The sequence below is a fragment of the Hipposideros armiger genome, unplaced genomic scaffold (assembly GCF_001890085.2).
Source record: "Hipposideros armiger isolate ML-2016 unplaced genomic scaffold, ASM189008v1 scaffold_380, whole genome shotgun sequence".
Lineage (NCBI taxonomy): Eukaryota > Metazoa > Chordata > Mammalia > Chiroptera > Hipposideridae > Hipposideros > Hipposideros armiger.
In genome coordinates, this window is record NW_017731730.1 from 252338 (window position 1) to 272988 (window position 20651).

A 20651-nucleotide genomic window follows, 5' to 3' on the forward strand; every position below is an offset into this window, starting at 1 on the left:
CAGGCCAGCCCTCCAGCTGTTCACCTACTCCGGGGTCGCAGGGCAGCGTTCGGGAGCTTGGGCTCCCGCGCGCGGAGCACGAATCCCCAGTGCCGCGGGTACAGGTCCCGGGGTCCGAGGCAAAGCGGTCCAGGGCCCAACCCCGCCACCTCTGCCAGCGCGCCCAGCTTGGCCCTCGCGTCTCCAGGTTTCTTCGCGTCCTCCCGGAGGGCGCAGGCTGGGGGCGGGGCCTCTTTGTTGTTGTTTCTCTGGGGCCACGCCCCCGAGGGGGGCGCGGACCACGCGGCCGGAGGGCCCGCCTCCCCTCCCCCTCCCCGCCTAGCTCGCCCGCCTCTTTGTATCCAACATCCGGGTTTCCCCGCTGGCTCGGCTCCGCGGCCGCGGCTCAGGAGCCATTTTGGACTCGGTTCAGCTCCCCTCCCCCCACCCCTCCCCCCGTTCATGGCCCCTCCGGACTCGGCCCCTGCGCCGGGGGCCCGGGCCCAGCCCCACCACGCTATGCCTGAATCGGGCGCGCCCCGGCCCGCGCCCCGCCGCCGCCCCCCGGTCCCCGCGTCGTCCCGGAGCCCGGGCCGCAGCCTGCGCCGCCCGCAACAGCCCTGAACCCGGCCCCGCCACCCGGCCCTTGGAGCCAGCCCGCTGCCCGGGGACGAAGGCGCAGAAAGTGCGCTGGGAACGAGACCGAAGGAAGGATCGAGAAGGAGAGCGCAGCCGCCGCCGGGCCCTGCGCGCCCCAGGAGCGCCGCGCGGCCCTGCCCGCGGGCTCCGGGTGTCCGCGGGGCGGCGCCGCGGAACATGACGGCGCCCTGGGCGGCCCTCGCCCTCCTTTGGGGATCGCTGTGCGCGGGTAAGGACAGGGCGCGGCGTGGGGGGCACGGGGAGGGCGCGCGGGGCCAGCCTCGGGCGGCGCGCGGTGTTTACCAACAAAGGGAGGGCCCCACGGCCTCCTCGCCGCGCCACCTGCACCCAGCTGGCACCTCCCGGGGCGGGGACTGGGGGCGCGCCGGGCTCCCGGCTCGCTGATCTTGGGGGGGGGGGATGATCTTGTTTCCGCGGCGGTCTGTAGGGCTCCGGTTCGCGGAGGCGACCCGATGATGGGGGCCGAGACCCGGAGCCCCAGGGTCGGGGTTCGGGCTACGCGGGCGCGTGGAACCCAGGGAGAATGAGAGGAAAACCAGAGCGTAGGGAAGGTAGCCAAGCGGGGCGGGCAGATCTAATCCTAGGATGGCGTGTTTGTTAGGTGCAGCAGCAGCGGCTGGGGGGAGGGCTGCGCGACCCTTAGTGCCACTAGGTGTAGCGAAGCGAGGGGTTTGCTTCTCATAACTCGGAGGGGTCCCCATTCCACCAGGGTCTGCGTCGTATTCCGCGCAAGGCGGGATGCTGGCACCCGTTGCCACCTGAGCCCGCTTTCCCTGCGATAGGCTCAGAGCGCGAGGTGCAGCCTCCCCGCGGGACCGCTTTGTTTTGGGCGCCTGGGATGGGAGGTGGGGCGAGAAGAAAAACCAACAGGTCTCTGTTCGCTCTGGCCTCCGGGAAGCACGTGGCGTGGGTGGGTGACCCGCGGGGCTAGCGTTCGGCTCGCGCTGGTGTGGTTGAGGGTGTGTGGGTGCGGGTGTATACATGAAGAGCTCTGCCAGGAAGGTGGCTTTTCCCTAAGGCCGAAGCACCGATTTCCCTCTTCTAGCGGTGCTGGGGCGCGCCCAAATTGGGTGTGCGCGCAGGAACGGGCTCGGCGCTCTGGGTTAGGATGGCTTCAGGCAGCCCTGGAAAGCATGCGGAGTCTCGCATTGAAGCTCCAGGGAGAAGTCCGGGGCGGTCTGGGCCGCTGGTGCGCGGCAGCCGGAGCGTCGGGTCCTGCGCGTCTTTGTTCCCAGCCCCCATTACACATGCAGCGCGGGTCCCTAGCTGCCCGAGGTGGCAGCAGCGCGGAGTCTGGGAAACCCGCGAAGGGCGGGGCCGGGCGTGCAGGGGCGGGGCTGGGATCCCCGCGCTGCTGGGAGGGTGGGGATCCGGGATCTCCATCCCATCCCCACCCCCACTCTGTCCGCTTCATTTGCAATGTAGCTTGGTTAGCTGTCTACATCAAAGCAAGTGAATTCTCTGTGTGGGGCTTAGTGTTACCTAATCTGCATGTAGGGACCAGAGGATAGAGACCTTCTTGTTGGTATCCGGGCGCTCTGGGAGAGGGCTTCATGGCTCTTTCGGAGCCATTAACTGTGTGGCAGAGGCAACGTGGTGGTGGTGACCTTTTTCTCCTTTCTGCCCCTGGTCCTTTTAAGCGCTGCTTTGAGATGCTTTTTCCCAAAGACAGAAAGGCATTGGCCTGTAGAGGGGAGGGTGGCAGCAAGCTGATTTAATAGGCACGTACACTTCACCTGACTGTCTCTAGAACCCTCCTGGACATTCCCGGGATCCGGATACCCTCTCCTAATTTGACTCACTCTGGCCTCATCAGACTCACCACCCTCTTCGATTAGGCAGGGCAGGATGGATTCCCCCACTCCCCCCCCAGCACTGTATTTTCCTCTTTTCCCCCTTTCTCCCCCCTCCTTTCCCCTTTGCTCCCCCTCCCCCCCTTGGCTTGGGCAGTACCCTGCAAGGTGGGGCAGCTGGAGTTAGACTGAAGTCCACCAACCTGTGTTCCTACCCTGGAAGGACTGTGAGGGTCACTGGGCGTTTCTTGTGGTCACACCAGCCAGTCCTCTGGTGGCCACTGCTCTGACCTGTGAGGAGCTGTGGGAAGAGCTGCCCCAGGCCCAGGTGGGGACAGGGCTGGCCCTCCTGTTCCTTTGACTTCGTGGATGCTGTTCCTTCAAGCGCCTGGCTTTCTGTTAGAATTACCCCCCACCCCCTGTGGCATACAATGTCCTTGTAGAAGGAAGATCTAGAACAGCTCTGTCCACCAGAAATACAGTGTGAACCATATACATAACTTACAATTTTCTGGTAGTCATGTGAATAAAAAGAAACAGGTGTGTCTTAGTCTTCCCCGGCTGTTTATAACAAAATACTATAGACAGCGTGACTTAACACTATTTTCTCACAGTTCTGGACGGTGGAAGTCCAAGGTCAGTGTGCCAGCACAGTAGGGCCCTCTTTCTGGTTTGCAGATGGCTGCCTTCTCAGTGTGTCCTCACATCGCTTTTCCTTGGCACTCGCTGGGGGGAGAGAGATTGTTCCTTTCCCATTAACCCAGCCGTTCTCAACCTGTGGGTCGCGACCCCTTTGGGGGTCAAACAACCCTTTCACAGGGGTCGCCTAAGACCATCAGAAAACAAAAAGATATTTACATTACAATTCATAACAGTAACAAAATTACAGTGATAGAGTAGCAACGAAAATAATTTTATGGTTGGGGGTCACCACAACATGAGGAACTGTATTAAGGGGTCACGGCATTAGGAAGGCTGAGAACCGCTGCTTAACCCCATCTTGAGGGCCCCACCCTCACAACCTAGTCTAACCCGAATTACCTCCCAAAGGCCCCATTTCCAAATATTGGGTGTTAGGGCTTCAACTATGGATTTGGGGGAGAAGTGGGGGGACACAAACATTCAATCCATAACAAGGTGAAATTTAATGATATATTTTACTTAGCCTAATATATACAAAATAATCATTTCAGCATTCATGAATATTAAAACGATGAGGCATTTAACATTATTTTTTATACTGTTTCAAAATCGAGTATGTATTTTATACTTATAGTACATCTCAACTCACACTTTCCACATTTTAAATGCTCAGTAGTCACATTTGGCTAGTGGCTAACATATTGGATGGCGCAGACCTAGAAGAAAAGGCAGAATTTATGTTGTAATAATGGCGCATGTTCAGTTACCTTCCACAAGTCTTTGGTGTTCTGTGTCTGTACCGGTGTCCTTGGGAAACAAGTCGTTTGGATCTTGCTGCTGACATCTGTCTCTGTACTGTACTTGGGGTTCAGATTAGGGCGTGTGGGGGCAGGGTGGAGAGTTTTTATTATTATTATTATTATTTTTTTTTAATTTTTTTTAGCTGAGCCATCCTGCCACCTGTTGGCAGCTCAGCCGCAGCTCAGCTGGAGCCGGGCATTGAATGGCTGTTGCTCAGAGCCCGCACTCTTGAGGAGAGCGTTTTTCTTGGAATGTTAGGAGCTACTGGCTGGGGAGAAGGACCCCACTCCTGTCTGTCCTATCAGGAAATGCAGGCCTTGACTGCTCCAGCCTGCCCTCAGAGGCTGGCTACTCTCTGACCCAAAGTTGTCCATTTCCTCAGGGAAGAAGTGTGTGTTTGTGGGTCAAGTGGTGCTCTGGCCCTATAGTGGTAACTGTCAAGGACGTGGACCATAGGGCCGTTGTGCTTGCTGGGCACTCCAGGCTCTGCCCTGCCTGGCTGGCTGGGCTGTGCTTTGGGAGGAGTGGGCCCCTCCTCAGCTCTGGGAGGCTCTCCAGGATAGATGATGTGAGAAACGTGCCCATCCTCCCAGGCTGTACAGCTGGGTGAAAACGTAAGACCCAGAACCCCGTGGCCCCCCACAGCTTGGTGGGCCTCTGTGGTGTGCTACCTGTGGGGTCTTTCTGGGCGTGGAGGATCCCCAATTAGCACCTGGACTTACCCTAGCACTTCACCCAAGGAACTTCCTTTGCAGGGACACCAGTGAAGAGCCCCCATGCTACACCATGACCCCTTGTATCATGGGCTTCTCTGAGAATCTGATGCAAGATGTGAACCCTTCCCCCAAGAAAATACAAATAAGTGTGTGTGTGTGTGTGTGTGTGTGTGTGTGTGTGCACGTGCATGGGCACACGCACATTACACATGCACGCTCACTGTTTTGCACTCATACCAAGAACCTGTGGCCCCCTAGGTTGGACTCTATGAAGTCCTGGTGGCCCTGCACATACCCATTGTACCAGTCCTGAGGGGCAACTTGCTGTCCTTGGGGGCACCCTGGGTTTGTTCCCATCTTGCTGCTTCAACTAAACCTATTCTAGTCACTGGACATGACTTCTTTACTTCTGCTTTTTGTGATGCTGCCTAGTGTTCAGATTCCTGCCCTGGTCCCTTGCTGTCCCCCTCCTCTGAATGCCAATGCATCCGGCCCCCAGCCTGGGAGCTCAGGGTAGTGCAAGTGGGGACCAAGGGACTTCAGGTCAGAGTTTAAATCCACTTGCAGTTACTGGCCTGTGACCGTAGACTGTGATCTGGGGACTGGTCTGGGTAATACTTTTGAGAATGACACTGGATAGACAGCCCTCAGGCAGGGTCCTGGCAGGGTGAGTCTCATGCTAGAACAGGGTTTCTCAACCTTGACACTGTTGACAGTTTGGACCTGATGATTCTTTGGTGTGTGTGTGGAGGGGGGTGAGGGGGGTTGGATATGCAAGCAGAGCTGTCCTGGGCACTGTAGGATGTTTAGCAGCATCCCTGGCCTCTACCCACTAAATGCTAGTAGCACTTCGAATCATGACAACCGAAAATGTCTCCAGGCATTGCCAAATGTCCTGGGTGGGTGGGGGTGCAAGATCACCTCTGGATGAGAACCTCTGACCTAGAATGTTCTCATGCTTTTAAAGAGACAGACAGTTGTGGGAGGTCGTGTTCATGGCTAATGCCTACCCCCCATCAGATGCAGGGTGGGAGGCTGGGGTTTCCTCAAAGCCTAGGAGATTCCGGTCTTTGATAAACCTGCTCAGTGGGGGAGAGTTTGGTTGGAACTTAGTGGTTTAGGAGCACTGCTGGCCACCGAGGAGAATCCTGGCGTCCTTGAGTTTTCCCAGAAGTGGTTCGGGTTTCAGGGAGGCAGCGGTTGTGGGTGGCCGGGCAGCTTGCCCGCCCGCACCCGCCCACCGCCTCTGACCGCTGCCTTGAGGTTTGCACTCCTGCCTCTCCCTCCCTCCCACACGCGCAGAATGTCAGGAAGGGCTCGTTGCCGCGGCCTCGGCGCCGCCCAGCAGTCCCTGTCTGCTCACCTGGGAGCCGCCAGAGCTGAGGCTGGCTGTGTGGGCCCAGAGGAAAGCCGGGGGTTGTAGCAGGACGCGGCGGGCATGCCCTTTCCCCTGAGCGGGCCGTCGGTGTGGCGCCCAGAGGAGCCGCAGCGGCTGTGGGCCTGGAGCTCCGAACCCGGGGACGCCAGGGCAGGGGGGCAGCGTCTCCCGAAAGGTATGGCATAGGTCTCTACCCTGGCCTCGGGGAGTTGGAGGGCAGGGCCAGGCGTCCTCCTTTGGACCTGGGGAGGTGTAGTGGGCAGAACTGACCACAACAGGTGCCAGCACTGGAGGCCCTGACCCAAGGGGTGATCCCTGTGGGCTTGGCAGGCCAGCAGCCTCTGTGTTTGTTCTCCACTCCTCCCGGTCCTGTTCCCAGCTCTGCTAGGGAGGGCGTGGGGGTGGGGTGGGGGAGGGGGTCCTTTCTGATCTTGGACTCAGTAGGAGACAGCTTGCTGCACTGGGAACTGATTACAGACTGGGCTTTGGGGGTGGGAGGAAGCAACCTTAAAAGCTTCAGTTTTCCAGGTACTCTGCATCCCTGAGGGGCGAAGGGCTTATTTAAAAGGGTTGCTTGCAGGGGTTGAGATTTCCTAGGTCCATTTCTTTTCGGGTCTTTCCAAAGGAACATGGTTGCCTTCTCAGAATCCTTTATCTTCTTTCCCTTCCCTCTCATTCTATGACCAAGTCTTTGTTCTAGAATAAACACCTCCTCTTACGTTGAGGGCTCCCTTTGGGGGCTGTATTTCTCCACCAGACCCACAGGCCCACCCCAGCCTGAGCGGTGCTTGTTCCTCGAGGTCCTGTTGGTGCTGCTCCTGAAGCCCTGGTTGTTCGGTGGGGGTGGGGATGAGGGAGAGGAGAGGCTGCTGCCTTCTTCTGAGTCTTTGTTTTTTAAGTTTCTCAGCGACGTCTGCCCGAGACATGGTGACATGGTGGATAGTTGAAAGCAGCTGATAATGCAAGCTGGGATTGTTTGGGAGTCAGCCATGCCTCCCTCCCCCTGGCCAAGGATCAATCATGCTTCCCACCGCTGGACAGCCACATGCTTTGCCCTGGTTGTTGCAGCCTCGCTGTACGCATACGTGTGCCTTTTCCAGGCTCTCTCCGGGGCTGGCAGTCCTACCTGGGTGTTTTCATTCATGGACACGTGATCACTGGGAGCCAGTATTGGAAAGGAAGCCTCTTCCACTGGGCAGATGTATGGCCCTTCTCCCACGGGGATCTTCTGTAGGGGCCTGGCTTTCTGCACAATGGGACTTCTCTTTGGCCAGTTTCTGGGCTGGAGCTGAGGTGTTTTGTGAGGTGAGCTCATGCTCTTGTTTGCAAACGTTCTTCTGCCCACTATTTAAGTAAGTTCCACTCTGACAACCAAGGAGGCTAAAATTAGTCCTGGGGAAGGAAAAGGAAGGCTGGTTGGAAACCCAAGCCCTTGGCTGGAGGATGGAGGAGGCTGCTTCCCAGGTTTTGTGGCTGAGCGTTTCTGAAGATGTGACCAGACCAGCTGTTGTCTGTCCATCTGAAGAGAGGGAGGGGCCCCTGCTTGCCTGTTAGACCTGAACCAATGAAAACAGGAGGCTGACTTGGAAACGGACTCTCTTGAGTGTTGATGCTAGGATGATTTTTCCTTCTGGCTTGTGTGGTGGTGCACAGTGTTTTCAGGTATGAGGACAATGCCTTTTTATGCCCAAGTGTCATTGACAGTCCTCCTTCCGCCACATTGATTCAGAAAGCATGTGTGAGTTCTCAGAACCTTGGCCGGGTAGCCATGGGTTAAGAAACCCTTACTTTATGTGCTCTTTGGGAATTTTCTTCTCATCCAAGTTTTGACATTTCCTTCAGGTGTTCACAAACCAGGCAGACCAGCCCCCACTCCCACCCCGGAACTGCTGGCTTGGGCCGGGTGTAGGTGAGGGGGGGGGCCCTGTGACCCAGGCTTCATAAGGAGGTCCAGCTTCTCTGCCCTGAGCACGTAGAGGATCAGGGTTCATCTGCTCAGGGGCTTAGAACTTAGCGGGGCAGAGAGTTAGATGAATTCTAGTTTTCACACCTGGCTGGGCCTCCTGGGAACCCTCCACCTGAGAGCAGGTCCTGAAGGGCCACTTGGGGGGAGACAGAGAGCCAGAGCGATGTAGTCCTGCCTTGTCTACCATGAAAAACCACACTCAAAACTCCTCTCACCCAGGGGTCTCCTGGTTGGCTACCCTGGGGTATAGTTGGGGGTGTAGAGGTCACTTTGGCCATAACCTTTGCCCATTATAAGTTTTATTAGTTTTTAGTTTTACAAATAACACACACAATTGAAAATTTTTAGATGTTATAGATAAAACTAGGGTCTCCCCTGTGCCCCGTCTGAGTTCCCTTCCAGAAATGAGCCTTCTCAGGTTGGTGTATATTCTTCCAGACGTTTTACCTGTGCACTTGTAGAAGTACTTAGAGCAGCGGTTCTCAACCTTCCTAATGCCGCGACCCGTTAATACAGTTCTTCATGTTGTGGTGACCCCCAACCATAAAGTTATTTTCGTTGCTACTCTATAACTGTAATTTTGCTGTTATGAATCGTAATGTAAATATCTTTTTGTTGTCCGATGGTCTTAGGTGACCCCTGTGAAAGGGTCGTTTGACCTCCAAAGGGGTCGCGACCCACAGGTTGAGAACCGCTGACTTAGAGAAATAGAGGTGTGTGTTTTTTAAATTTAATCTAAAGTGCTATTGCCCTTTTCCAATGTTTAATTGAAATATAAAATGCATATATAGAATAGGGCGATTATCATAAGTGACAGCTTGATGAATTTTCACAAACTGAATACATCCATGTAGTCAGCATCCAGATCAAGAATCAGAAGTTTCCCAGCCCCTGTCCCCACTAAGCCTCTCTTGCTCCGCTCCCGTCTCTACCTCTAACCCCTAAGGTGACCTCGATCCTGACTTCTAACAGTATAAGTTAATTTGCCTGTTTTTGTGCTTTATATGGATGGAATCTTACAGAATGGTTTTGTGTTCCGCTTTTGCTTACCATGTTTGTGCCTTGCTTGCATTGTTGCATGTCATGACTTTTTCAACTCATATGTTTTGGTAGTCTTTCTAATATATGTTGGCTCTACCTCAGTCTTCTTAATAGTTGTGTAAAATTTCAAAGTTTAGATATAAACTACATTTTATCTAGTCTCTTATTGATGGACTTTCTGATTGTGTACAAGTTATGCAGATTGTTTTTCAAGGATAGATGACAAGAAGAGGAATTTCTGGGTGGGAGGACATGTGTATTTAAAGTTTTAATAGATACTGAGAAATGGCTATCCTGTCCCATCGCCCCTACCCCTGTTCCCCGCCCCCCCCCAAGGCTACCCAGGTGATGGTATTGGGGCAGAGGAACCTGGGTGAGGTGGCAGCTGGCCCTCTGCAGCACCCTGTGAGCATCTCTTCCCCTCCAGAAGTGCTAGGTTACAGAGGTTGGAGGTAGCCCACTTCATGAAGGGTGCTGGGTCAGGGAGAGTGCGCACTTGCGCTGGCTAGTGTCTGAGGAGAGCCAAGAGGCTGCGCCCTGTGTCTGTCTCCTGGTTACTATGCTGACAGAGTTGGGGTGGGGGCGGGTGGGAGGTGGGTAGCTAGGATGTGCTGGTCTGGGTTTGGGATGGATGTGCTTGTGTGCGTCTGTGGTGCTCACTCGCTGTGCTCCATGCTGCTTCCTCCTTCCAGAGAGACTGAGACACTTGCTGAAAGTTGTCGAGGCGCTGTGGGTAGTGGCGTTGCTGGTGACCTCTGAATTGGACAAGAGCGTGGCACGGCAGGACCCTGATTTCAGATGTGGTGATAATGGTGGTGGGGGTTTGGGAGAAGCCTGTAGAAGAATTATTTTAGCGTCTGGTGAGAAGTTTCTCATGACAGAAGGGGCTCCGGTGAGCTTCCTCTCCTGGCCGAGTGTATGCCTTGTTCCCTTGCATAGTCTTCTGTCACAGTTGGCTGAAGACGTAGGGAAGACCATTTGAGACGACTTGTTCCCCAAAGCCCTTCTTTCCTAGTCTCCTTCAGCAATACTGACTGCTCTTTCACTGCTCTTGCACTGGGATTCCTTGTGTAAGCCCCCTTGTCAGGCCCTGCTTGTAGATGTAGGTGACGCTGGATTTGTGGTACTGTTTCTAGTACAGATAATGTCACAGTCAGCTTCCCATATTGTACAGGTGATTTGCAATATCTGTACATTAGTCTGCTAGGACTGCAATAATAGAATACCACAGGCTGGGTGGCTTAAATAACAGAAACGTATTTTCTCAGTTCTGGAGGCTGGAAGACCAAGATCAAGGTGCTGGAAGGGTTGGTTTCCAGTGAGGCCTCTCTCCTTGACTTGCAGAGAGCTGCCTTCTTGCTGTGTTCTCACATGGCCTTTTCTCTGGGTGGGTACACTCTGTGGTGTCTCTTATAAGGACACCAGTCCTGTTGGGTTATGGCCCCACCCTTATGACCTTATTTGACCTTAATTAACTCCTGAAAGACCATATCCCCCAGTACACCATATTGAGGTTTAAGGTTTCAACCTCTGAATTTTAAGGTGGGACACAGTTAAGTCCATAACAGTATGAAACAGTAAAGTTGGTTGAAAGTGAATTGTTTTTCTCTTCAGTTATACTTGGGAATAGAAGTTGCTTTTTTCAAGACTCTGCTCTGGGGTCTGTGTTCTTAACATTTTCCATGGGTGATCTCAGTTTCCATGTATGTATAGATGTATATATGCCCTTTGGGTATAATATGGTCCTGAAAATATGTGGGAAAGCTGGGTAAAAAGTAGATGTGGAGATTTCTTCTGATAGTCAGGAACAACTCTTTTTGAGAAAGTCCTTAGAAAAGCTGGACAAACCCTAAGAAAACATCTCTGGTTAAAAGCATTGTACAGCTAAGAAGATAGTGAAGACCTACCAGGCCAAGATCTCTGTGAGAACAGAGACCCTGACTAGTGACTTTGACATTTGAGTCTGTTTTCAGTCCTTCTGTATGGGCAACCGAGGGGCTGAGAATTGCATTTGATAGCCTTGTGGGGCTAGGAAGACAGTAATTGGAGTTCTAAGCAGAGGGTGAGTATAATGAACCCCTCCTGGATTGAGATTCCATAGACATAGGGCTGAGGGGGAGACAAAAAAATGACACTCTAAAGTTGGTTTAAGATGTTATGGAATTAATGATGCTTTTAGCTGCCTGCTAGAAGCACATTCTAGGAATATAACATTATTTTAGGCCTCAGATTATTTCTACAAACAATTTTGCACATATAATGACTGATTGATCTATTAAAATAAACATCACAGTGAAGCAGACCTGGATGAGCTCCAGATTGGAGTTATACACATATTGAAAAATAGCAGTGTTCAACTATGGTCAAGGAAATGAAAGTGAGAATTCCAGCAGAGCTAGAAAAATATATAACAACCAAATGAAAGATCTGTTATAGAACTGACCTGTAGACTAACAGAAAATAAAATCAGTGAATGATTTTATCAGGAGATTAGGTACAACTGAAGAGAGAATTAGTGACCTGGAAGATTGGTCAGAAGATACAGACTGAACCATGGAGAGACAAAAAGATGTACGAGTACACTGTAGAAGAGAGGGAAAGACGCCTAGATGAAGTGAGAAGGTTTAAGATCCAAGTGGTCAGAGCCACAGAAGTACAGGGCACAGCATGAGGCGGAAGTGATAATAGCTGAGAACTTCATAAAACGAATAGAAGACAAGCCACAGATTCAAGAAACCCTGTGAACTTAGATACGATAATAAATAAAAATTTCATACCCATTTCTATCACAGCCGAACTTCTGAAAACCAAAGACAGAGAATCTTAAAAAGCAGCCAGAGGAAAAAGGCATTGCTACCAAAAGAGTAATGTATTGACTGCTAACTTTTCAAAAACACTGGAAGCCAGAAGACAGTGGCATGATTGCTTTAAGTGCTGAGAGAAATAATTGTCAACCTAAAATTCTTTATCAAGTAGAACTACCCTCCGAGAATGAAGGTGCCATGTAAAGAGGGTGTTCTTCAGACAGAGGGAAGTGATCTACATGGAAGGTCAGATGCAGACAGGAATGAAGAACAATGCAAGTGATAAATACGTACTCAGATAATTATTTTATGAGCTGTGTTATTGAGTTTGAAATACATATAAAAACAAAACACGTGACAACAATGTTATATTGGGAGTGGAGTGACAATAGAATTTAATTGTTCTAAAACTTCTCACATTGTCCAGAAAGAGGGTATAACTACCTTCGTGTTAGATTTTGATAAGTCAAGAAGGCATGTTGTAATTTCTAGGGTAACCACTAAAAGATAGAAAGATTATAATTTTCAAGCTAATGAAAGGGACAAATGGAATAATAAATGATTCTCAAATTGAAAAGAAGGCAATAAAAGAGAGATAAGAGAACATAGAACAGGAGCGGTAAGTAGACTAATACCCTAATGAACATAAAATGCAAAAATTCTTAAAACGTTCACAAATAGAATCCAGCAGTATGTAAAAGTGACACTACATAATGACCAAGTGTTTTTATCCCAGAAATGCATAGTTGATATAACAACTGAAAATTGAATCTGCCATGTTAACATAGTAAAGAAAAACTGTGAAGATTTTCTCAGTAGATGCAGAAAAAGCCTTTAGGGTTTAATCTTTAGTTAACCCTCAGAATAAAACAATTTGGAAATGCAAGGGACCAAGAAGAGCCAAAATTGTCCTGAAGAAAAAGAACAAGGTAGGCCTACTGGATGTCAGGATTCATTGTGAAGCTATGGTAATAAAACGGTAACCTTTTGGTGCAAAATAGCCAAATAGACAGTGGAATAGAATAGAATTGTATTCTAGGTTCCAAGTGTTGGCTGAAAGTTCAAAGCCATTCTGAGTCCTAATCCTTTATAGGTGACATTTCTGTCTTGCTAGACATTTGCTGTAGGATCTTTTCTTGTCCCTGCTGATGCGGAATTTTAGTAATGTGCCTTGGTGGGGGCCCTGTTTTCATCCACTGTGCTGGTCTTTGATTTTTTCCCTTTTGTTTTCACTTTCTCAAACTCCTATTATTTGGGTGTTGGACTTCTTGGCCTGAGCCTCCAAATTCCTTGTCTTTTCTTTCCTATTTTCTATATCTTTGTGTGTTTACTTTTTTGTGAGACTTCTTCAATATTATCATCTAATCCTTCTTCCAGTTTTCATTTCTGCCATCATATAAATTCCTGAGTGCTGTTTTGTTCTCTGGTCTTTTAGCAATGCCACCCTATTCATTTTTTTTTTTTAATGGGTGCATTGCCTTTTATCTCTCTGAGGATATTGATAAAAGTTTTTGGAGTTACCTTCTCCCTGCATAATGACTGTTTTCTACAGGTTGGTTTTTTCCTGCCTGTTTTTATCTCTGTCTTTCAGGTAAGTGGCTTTCCTAGACTTCTTCATGTTGAAGGATGAACCTGACTGAATACTGATTGAAAGCTCTGAGCTCTTGAATGGAGTCTGCCACCTGTAGGATGATCCGATTGGGTTGTTTTTGAAGCTAGTTAGAGTCTCCTGAGAAATACCTTCTGTTTTCTGTTGAGGGGGTTAGTAATAGGCCTGGCTGCCTACATCTTGGGAGCCAGAGGGGGAAGAGAGTTGGGGGTTTCAGTATTCTGTGTTATCCTATATTTTTCTTATTTTAGTATGTGGTACCTGTACCTTCCAATTTGCCTACTCCTCTTCTATTTTACCTTCTTTAGAAAATAACTTAATAATATCTGCTGGGTTGGAAGAGAAGCAGCCCCCAGTCATGGTGAGTGGTAGTAAGATCTGAGGGTCTGGCAGCCTTACCAACCAGCCCTACTGTATTTGGACTCACCCGTACCCCACTCTTCCAGAGACATCTGGTGCCACAAATTCCTGTGTTTTGGAGGGTTCTGTGATAGAGATCAGATTGCTTCTCAGCTTTCCCCACAGCCAACTTAGGAGTCTGTGGTCACTGACCACTTAGGTATCTTCTTTCCAACTTCAGACTTTCATTTCTGTTTCTCTCCTGTTCTCATTGTTCTTATGGGTTTATACCTTAAGATACTTTACTGTGGCTTTAGTAGGATTACAGGAGGAATCAGAAGTAATATTTGTTTATAATCATTGACCTTTTCCTGGAAACCCTCTCCCCAGTATTCTTCAGTGATGATGGGGCCTGGAGAAAAGCAAGTATTCCAGGGAATGGCCCTGGTCTCATACCTTGTTTTGTAGGAGGATGTGCCAGGGACTTGTTTACACAGTCGAAGTTGCAAGTGACTTGAGGTGACCTGGCTTGATTCCGTATTCCTAGGCTGGGCTTCTGAAGGCAGATAGAACTCCTCCTCTCACCCTTGGAAATTGCTCTTGGACTTCCATGTCTGGCAATAATAGTGAACAAAACAGCTGAAAAACCTCCTCATGCAAGACATAGAAATGCTGGGGAAAGTATAATAAATATCCTTTTTTAAATGTGTATGTATAGCTGCATGTATAAGAGAATAAGGGAACAGCAAGAGGGGGTGGGAATCGAGAGCTCTATACCTGCACTAGCCAAAGCTGCTGGTTTCTGGGGGGACTTTGCCTCTCTCTGTAATTAGAGATGTGGGTTTAGTAGTGGTGTGTGAGACACAGGAGATAAGATGTGGAATTGAAACTGAGGTTTTCACGTGATAAGATTTTCACAGGATTATACCTTCAGTGAAGTATAGACTACAAGAAACATCCTTTTGCTGACAAAGGAAATAGATGAATGAAATTGTCTTGGCCTAGGTTGGTGGGCAGGGGTGGGGTGGGTACTTTCCTGTGAAAATTTATAACCAAAGGCCTGCTTAGATGCACTTGGAGTTGAAGTTTATACCATCTGTGTTCTCTGGGAAACTTGAAGTTGAGAAATTAAAGTGACTTAAGATTCGTAATGTCTTGGAGAATTTGGCAGGAGTAAAAATATAAATTATCTTTAGAAGGTAGCCCCCTAAAACTTGGCATCACAGTATTCCCACAGAAAAGGCCTCATTGAACATAAACTCAGTATCCAAAATTCCAAATCACACAAAGAAATAAGATACCATGAGTGAAAATAATCAGAAATAACAAACGGCAGAAATAGATGTTCAAGGAGTTAAATTATGGAATTATAATATAGGGATTTGGAAGTATGACAGAACAGAAGTATCAGAATTGACCAAGAAGGTTTTTTTAATAGAATTTCCAAAAATAAAATACTTGATTAATTAAATTTATAAATTAAGTAGAAGAGCTAAATAGCAATTAGACACAGCTAGAGAGAGAATTAGTGAATTGGAAGTTAGACCATATGGATTTGTCTATAAAGGTGCTTAGACACAGAATTGGAAAAGATGAAAGCAGAGTTAAGGATTGGGTAGAATGGGAAGGTCTAATATGCTTGTAATCAGAATTTGAGAATTGGGGGGTGCAATATTCAAATTGATAAAAGCCAAGAAATTTTCAGAAATGATACGTGACATGAATGATCAGATTAAGAGGATATTTTTTCAAGCAGTACAAGACAATTTAAATGTATACGTAGACACATAGCTTGTAGTGGAACTGTAGAGACAATCTAAGAAAGCAGCCCGAGGGAAAAGACACAGTACCTACAGAGGTAAACTAATAGACTTTTCAGCAACAGTAGTAGACGCTAGATGACAGTGGAATAATATTTTCAAAATGCTGAGAGAAAATAACTCCACCTAAAAGTTTATGTTCTTCTAAACTGTCAAGTTGGAAAAAGGGCAAAATAGCATTTTCAGAAAAGCAAACAAAGACTTCTCTGCCAAAAGATCTTTACTGAAGGCGGGTGTTGTTCAGGAAGGATGGTGGTTCCAGAAGGAAGAACGGAGATGCAGAAAGAATGGGTGAGCAGACTAGCCAGTGAACATATAGAAAAATAAAATACTGACTGTATATAGCACGTACAATACCTGCTGCGGGAGGCAGATAAGAACAACAATAACAAATTAAATACTGAAACACACATGTTATGTTAAACTAATTAAATGTAAGTTGGAAGGAGGTAATTGGAGTTAGAGCAATTAAGTTCTTACGAAGGATGGTAGAGATGTTAATTAACTTTAGGCTTTTAGCATAAGTGCACATATTAAAATGTAAAGGCTAACTTATAACATTGGGTTGCCAGAAAAGTCATGACGTATTTTTTCTGTTTTTTTTGTTGCAAAAATGTGTCATGACTCTTCTGACAACCCAATAGAATAGAAATAGAGTGAAATAACTTTGAGATCAGAAGTGGCCGAAATGTGGAATTAAAAGAGATAATCCAAAGGTGGTGGCAGTAGAGAAGAAACAAATGTAAACATAGAAGTAATCATAAATGTAACAGGATTCAATTCTAGGTCAAAAACCATATTAGACTGAGTTGGGAAAAAAAAAAAGGATACAGAAACATTTAAAATAAAAGTTGGGGGCTGGCCGAGTGGCTCATTTGGTTAAGAGTTAGCTTAAGATTCGATTCCCACATGGGCCAGTGACGCTGCACCAGAGCTGAGCTGCCACTGAGCTGCCAACAGGTGGCAGGATGGCTCAGCTGGTGAGAGCACGTGTTCCTAACAACGAGACTGCCTGTTCAATGGTGGGCTACTCCCACCCACAACTAAGACTGAACTCGGCACCTTGAATTGAGCTGCTGCCCGAATGGCTCAGTGGATAGAGTGTGCACTCTTAACAACAAGGCTATTGGGTTCGACTCCCGCATGGGATGGTGGCTACACCCACCTGCAACTAAGATTGAACTCGACACCTTGAGCTTAGAGGCCACCAGCTGCCAACAGGCAGCCAGATGGCGACTGGTGCCCTCTACAACTAAGATTGAAGAACAACAACTTGGCTGGTCCCCTTCCCCAATTCCCCAACACTGTTCCCCTCCCCCAATTCCCCAATTTAAAAAAATAAAATAAAAGTTGGGGAAATACCACAAAAAAATGTCATAGAGCTATGTCAGCATCAAAGTAGTCTTTTTGGCAAACATAAAATAGATGTTTTTGGCAAAGAGGAAATTAACAAATGAAGAGGGCTTCTATCTAGTAAGAAAAGTTCTACGTAAAGAGTTTTATATATATATATATGTATATGTATATGTATATGTATATGTATATGTATATGTATATGTATATGTATATGTATATATATAGCTTCTACAACTCAAAGGAAAAGTAACCCAGCAAAAATAATGGGAAAGGATGTGAACAGGCAGTTCTCAGAAGGAGAGGCTAATAGACACAAAAAGATGATCAGTCTCACAAGTAATCAGGAAATGGGGATCAAAACTGTAATATACCTTTGCATACTGACCAGGTGAGCAAATATCAGGGGAGTGGGGTCGTGGCCCTGTGGGTCAGTAGTCTGTTGGGAACATAAATTGGTGCATCCACTTTGGAGAACAGTTTGACAGTGTCTGTGAGTTGAAGATGCTCATAGACTGTGACCCAGCATCTCTAAGCTGTGGGTGTATATCCTAGAGAAATGCCCACACGTGAGCACAGGAAAACTCGCAAAGGAAGATTTAGGAGGATTCATGGTGGCAGTGCTTACATCAGCAAACATTATAAATAACCTAAAAACCCAACAGGAGAATGGAGACTTGTTGTGGTCGGTGATAGAGTGGACTGATACGTAGCACTGAGAATGTATGCATTGCAGAGCTCGTAAAGGGTGTGTGTGTACTCGAGGGCCAGGCTGCCGGGACTCCAAACCTGGTTTTGATGCTTAATAAATAACTTGGGTAGGTTACCACTTCTTTGTGCCTCGGTTCCCTCATTTGGGAAATAGGTTCCCTCACAGTGTTGTCATGAGGATTAAATGTTACTATTTGTAAAGTGCATAGTATGGTGCCTGCTATGTGTTTGTGAGTAAATGTGTGTCAATTTGTATGGCTCACAAATATAGAGGGTGCCAAAAAAATGAAAGGAAAAAACTATTAAAATTGTAATAATATATACTGATAATAAAAGATGAATACAAGTCATGTTTGACTTCTGCAATTACAGGAGGTGCTAAGAGTGGTTCCCATCAGCATCTGCTTGAGCAACACTGACCAAAGTGTCCACTTGTATACATTTTTTGGCACCCCAGCTATATGGGTGAGGGGAAAAGAGTAAATGTGTCAGTCAGAGATTGTGTCTGGCTGCTACAAACTCAAGAATTTGATACTCAAGAGTTAGTATTCTCTTATGTAAAGAAGCTCAAAAATAAAATGTGGGTATGTTTTGGGTTCTTTTCTGCCCCATGGTATATATGTGCCACTCCACAGTGTGTGCACATGTGTGTGTGTTTCTACCTCACGCTTCAGTCGTCCCCCTCGCCCCCCTTCCACCCCCGTTTAGGTTCCCTTAGTCCCCCAACCCAGCCATCTTACTCTGGTTGTGGAGAAGTTGGTGAAGATGCTGTTGTATGGCTTGGGGGAGTGGCGTCATGAACGTGGATACCAGATACCGTTACTGGAAGCTCTAACCTTGAGGTCTCCAGTCCCTCCTTGGCTCCAGGTAACCTGCTGGGGCAGCAGGTGCTCAGCAAACTGCAGGGCTGCCTTCCGAAGGGGACAGGGAAGGGAGCCTAAGGCAGCAGCCTCCCAGGAGGAGAGCCTGGCAGTTATCTGCGGTGGGGGGGGAGGGACGGTGCCGGGGAGGGGGGGGACGACACGGCGCCTTTCCTCTCTGGGCAGACACTGGGCTTCCCTAGTTGTTTTAACTTGGCCGCCTCTCAGGCTTGGAGGCTTCTGGGAGGGCGCGCCTCGCCGTATTGGCGGAAGGGGCCTGAGGTGGACATGGTGGTGGGCACCATCCCTTTCTCGCCACACTGCGATGCCCACATGGGCGGGGCTGGGCACCCGCTCCCTGTGGGGCTCTCTAGGAGCCAAGGGTAGAATATAGCGGCCTGCTGGCTGCTGGGGTGCTGGGAGATACTGGCTACTCTGGACACACCCCAAGTCCAGAGCTTAGGGAACCCCACGGGAGGCATGGCTATTCCAGCTTCAAATCCTTCCACCAAGGCTCTGCTTTAATCTCCCTCACTTACCCATCATCCGTCACTCTTCTATCTCCCTGTTGTGCTTTGCGTCCCTCACAGGCAGGACCCTGGTAGGATTTCTCCCTTTCTTCCCCAGTGCGTAGTGGGGTGGGACCAAAGTCACTGGGCTGGGGAAAACAGACCTCCCAGCTCTTGTCCTCGTGCGTCAACTGGTCTGTTTAGGTCCAGCTCCCTGGATTTTTGGTTTAGAGTGGAATCTGCGTGTATTCTGGGTTTTTGTTTTGTTTTGGTGGGGGGGGGGCTGTTGGTGGTCGCAGTATGTGTTCATGAGTGGGGTTTTTCTGTCCTGGTTGGACTGAGGGTTTGGGAAGCATGGGGCTTCTTTTCTCCAAGGTGTAGGCAGGCCCCTTGGAACACAGGGACTGCCTGTGGGGACACAGCCACTTGTATACCTGGTTCCTTTAGAGGCCAGCAGTTGTGTTGGCTGTGGCTTAGGGATACAGTGAGCCCCTTGCCCAGGTGTCTGGGGGGCAGGCACCCCTTTCTCAGGAGTACAGCTTCCTCACCTGCGGGCTAGGCAAGGGGGCTGGAGGTCAGGGGGAGCCCCCTGTGCTTGGGTGCTTGGCTCAGTGAGTGTGGGCTGGAGCCCTGTGTCTATTAAAAGGCGGAGACAGCCTTGTGGTTGGAGTGTTGCCAGAGGCTATAAATAGCTGAGTGTGTGCAGAAGCAATCGCCAGGGAGGTGGGAGGAGGGAGGCGGGAGGGAGGGGAAGGCCCCTGGGTCTCCAGCTGGCAGCAGAGCCTGGGTGTGGAGTGGGAGGGGCATGCAGTCTGCCATCTCCTCTCTTCCCCCTTAGGCTCCGAATGCGAGGCTCTTGTAGGTGTTGAGTGTGCACACTCCCCACTTGATGGGCTGGGGTCTCTCCAGGGGGGCTTGTGCTGTGAAGGATTGTCAGAGGCAGCAGGGGAGGGGTATAGCTCTAATATAACAGCTGATGTGCCGGACTTTGTTCTAACCACTCTTAAACTGCATTAACTGATTCCGCTTTTGGAACAGCCCAAGGAAGGAAGGTCAGCTCTTATTATGCCCTTTTCACAGGTGAGTAAACAGAGGCACAGGCTGACTTGGTAACTTGCCCAGGGGTGTTTGGTAACTCACATTGCTAGGAAGCATCAGAGCCAGGATTTGACCAAAGTCTGATAGCTCCTGGCTGCATTTGTCGGTCACCTGTAGGAGGATCTGGTCAGATAGGGGTCTGGTGGAGTCCTGAGCGCTTGGGTCCTACCCCCGGAGCCTTGAGATTTGGAGTTCCCAGCCCTGTAAACTTGGGTCCTGCCCACATAGTGGCCGGAGGGGTCCCTACCTAACCAGTGGCCTAGAGAGAGGAGCTGGGCCACTATCAACTTCTGTTGGCCTCCCTTGTCCTGGCTCCTAGCCTTGCACAGGGGGCGCTTGTTGCTTGTTGTCTGAATGGCGGTGGAAACTCGCCTGGGGATCTGAGAGCTTGGGCAGCTGGCTGAGGCCGCTACGCCTGTTGTCCCCTCCCTTTGAAATCCTGCTCTAGCCAGGAAATAACTATGTTCTTCTATCCATATGTTGGACCTTCCTTCCTTCCTTCCTTCCTTCCTTCCTTCCTTCCTTCCTTCCTTCCTTCCTTCCTTCCTTCCTTCCTCTCTCCTTCCCTCCCT

The 20651-nt window shown here is 49.2% G+C and overlaps 1 protein-coding gene across 3 annotated transcripts in view; it reads left to right on the plus strand.

Moving 5' to 3' along the window:
• The first annotated feature begins 414 nt into the window (after positions 1-414).
• ACVR2B (activin A receptor type 2B) overlaps positions 415-20651 on the plus strand; it is a 39870-nt gene continuing 19633 nt past the window's right edge. For 2 of the 3 annotated variants that reach the window (XM_019662770.1, XM_019662772.1), the window contains exon 1: positions 5887-6144. In XM_019662770.1, coding sequence (XP_019518315.1) covers positions 6030-6144 — 115 coding nt within the window. In that variant the 5' untranslated portion in view covers positions 5887-6029. Of the gene's footprint in view, positions 848-5886; positions 6145-20651 lie in introns of those variants that run through there. The other variant, XM_019662771.1, reaches the window with a different exon arrangement.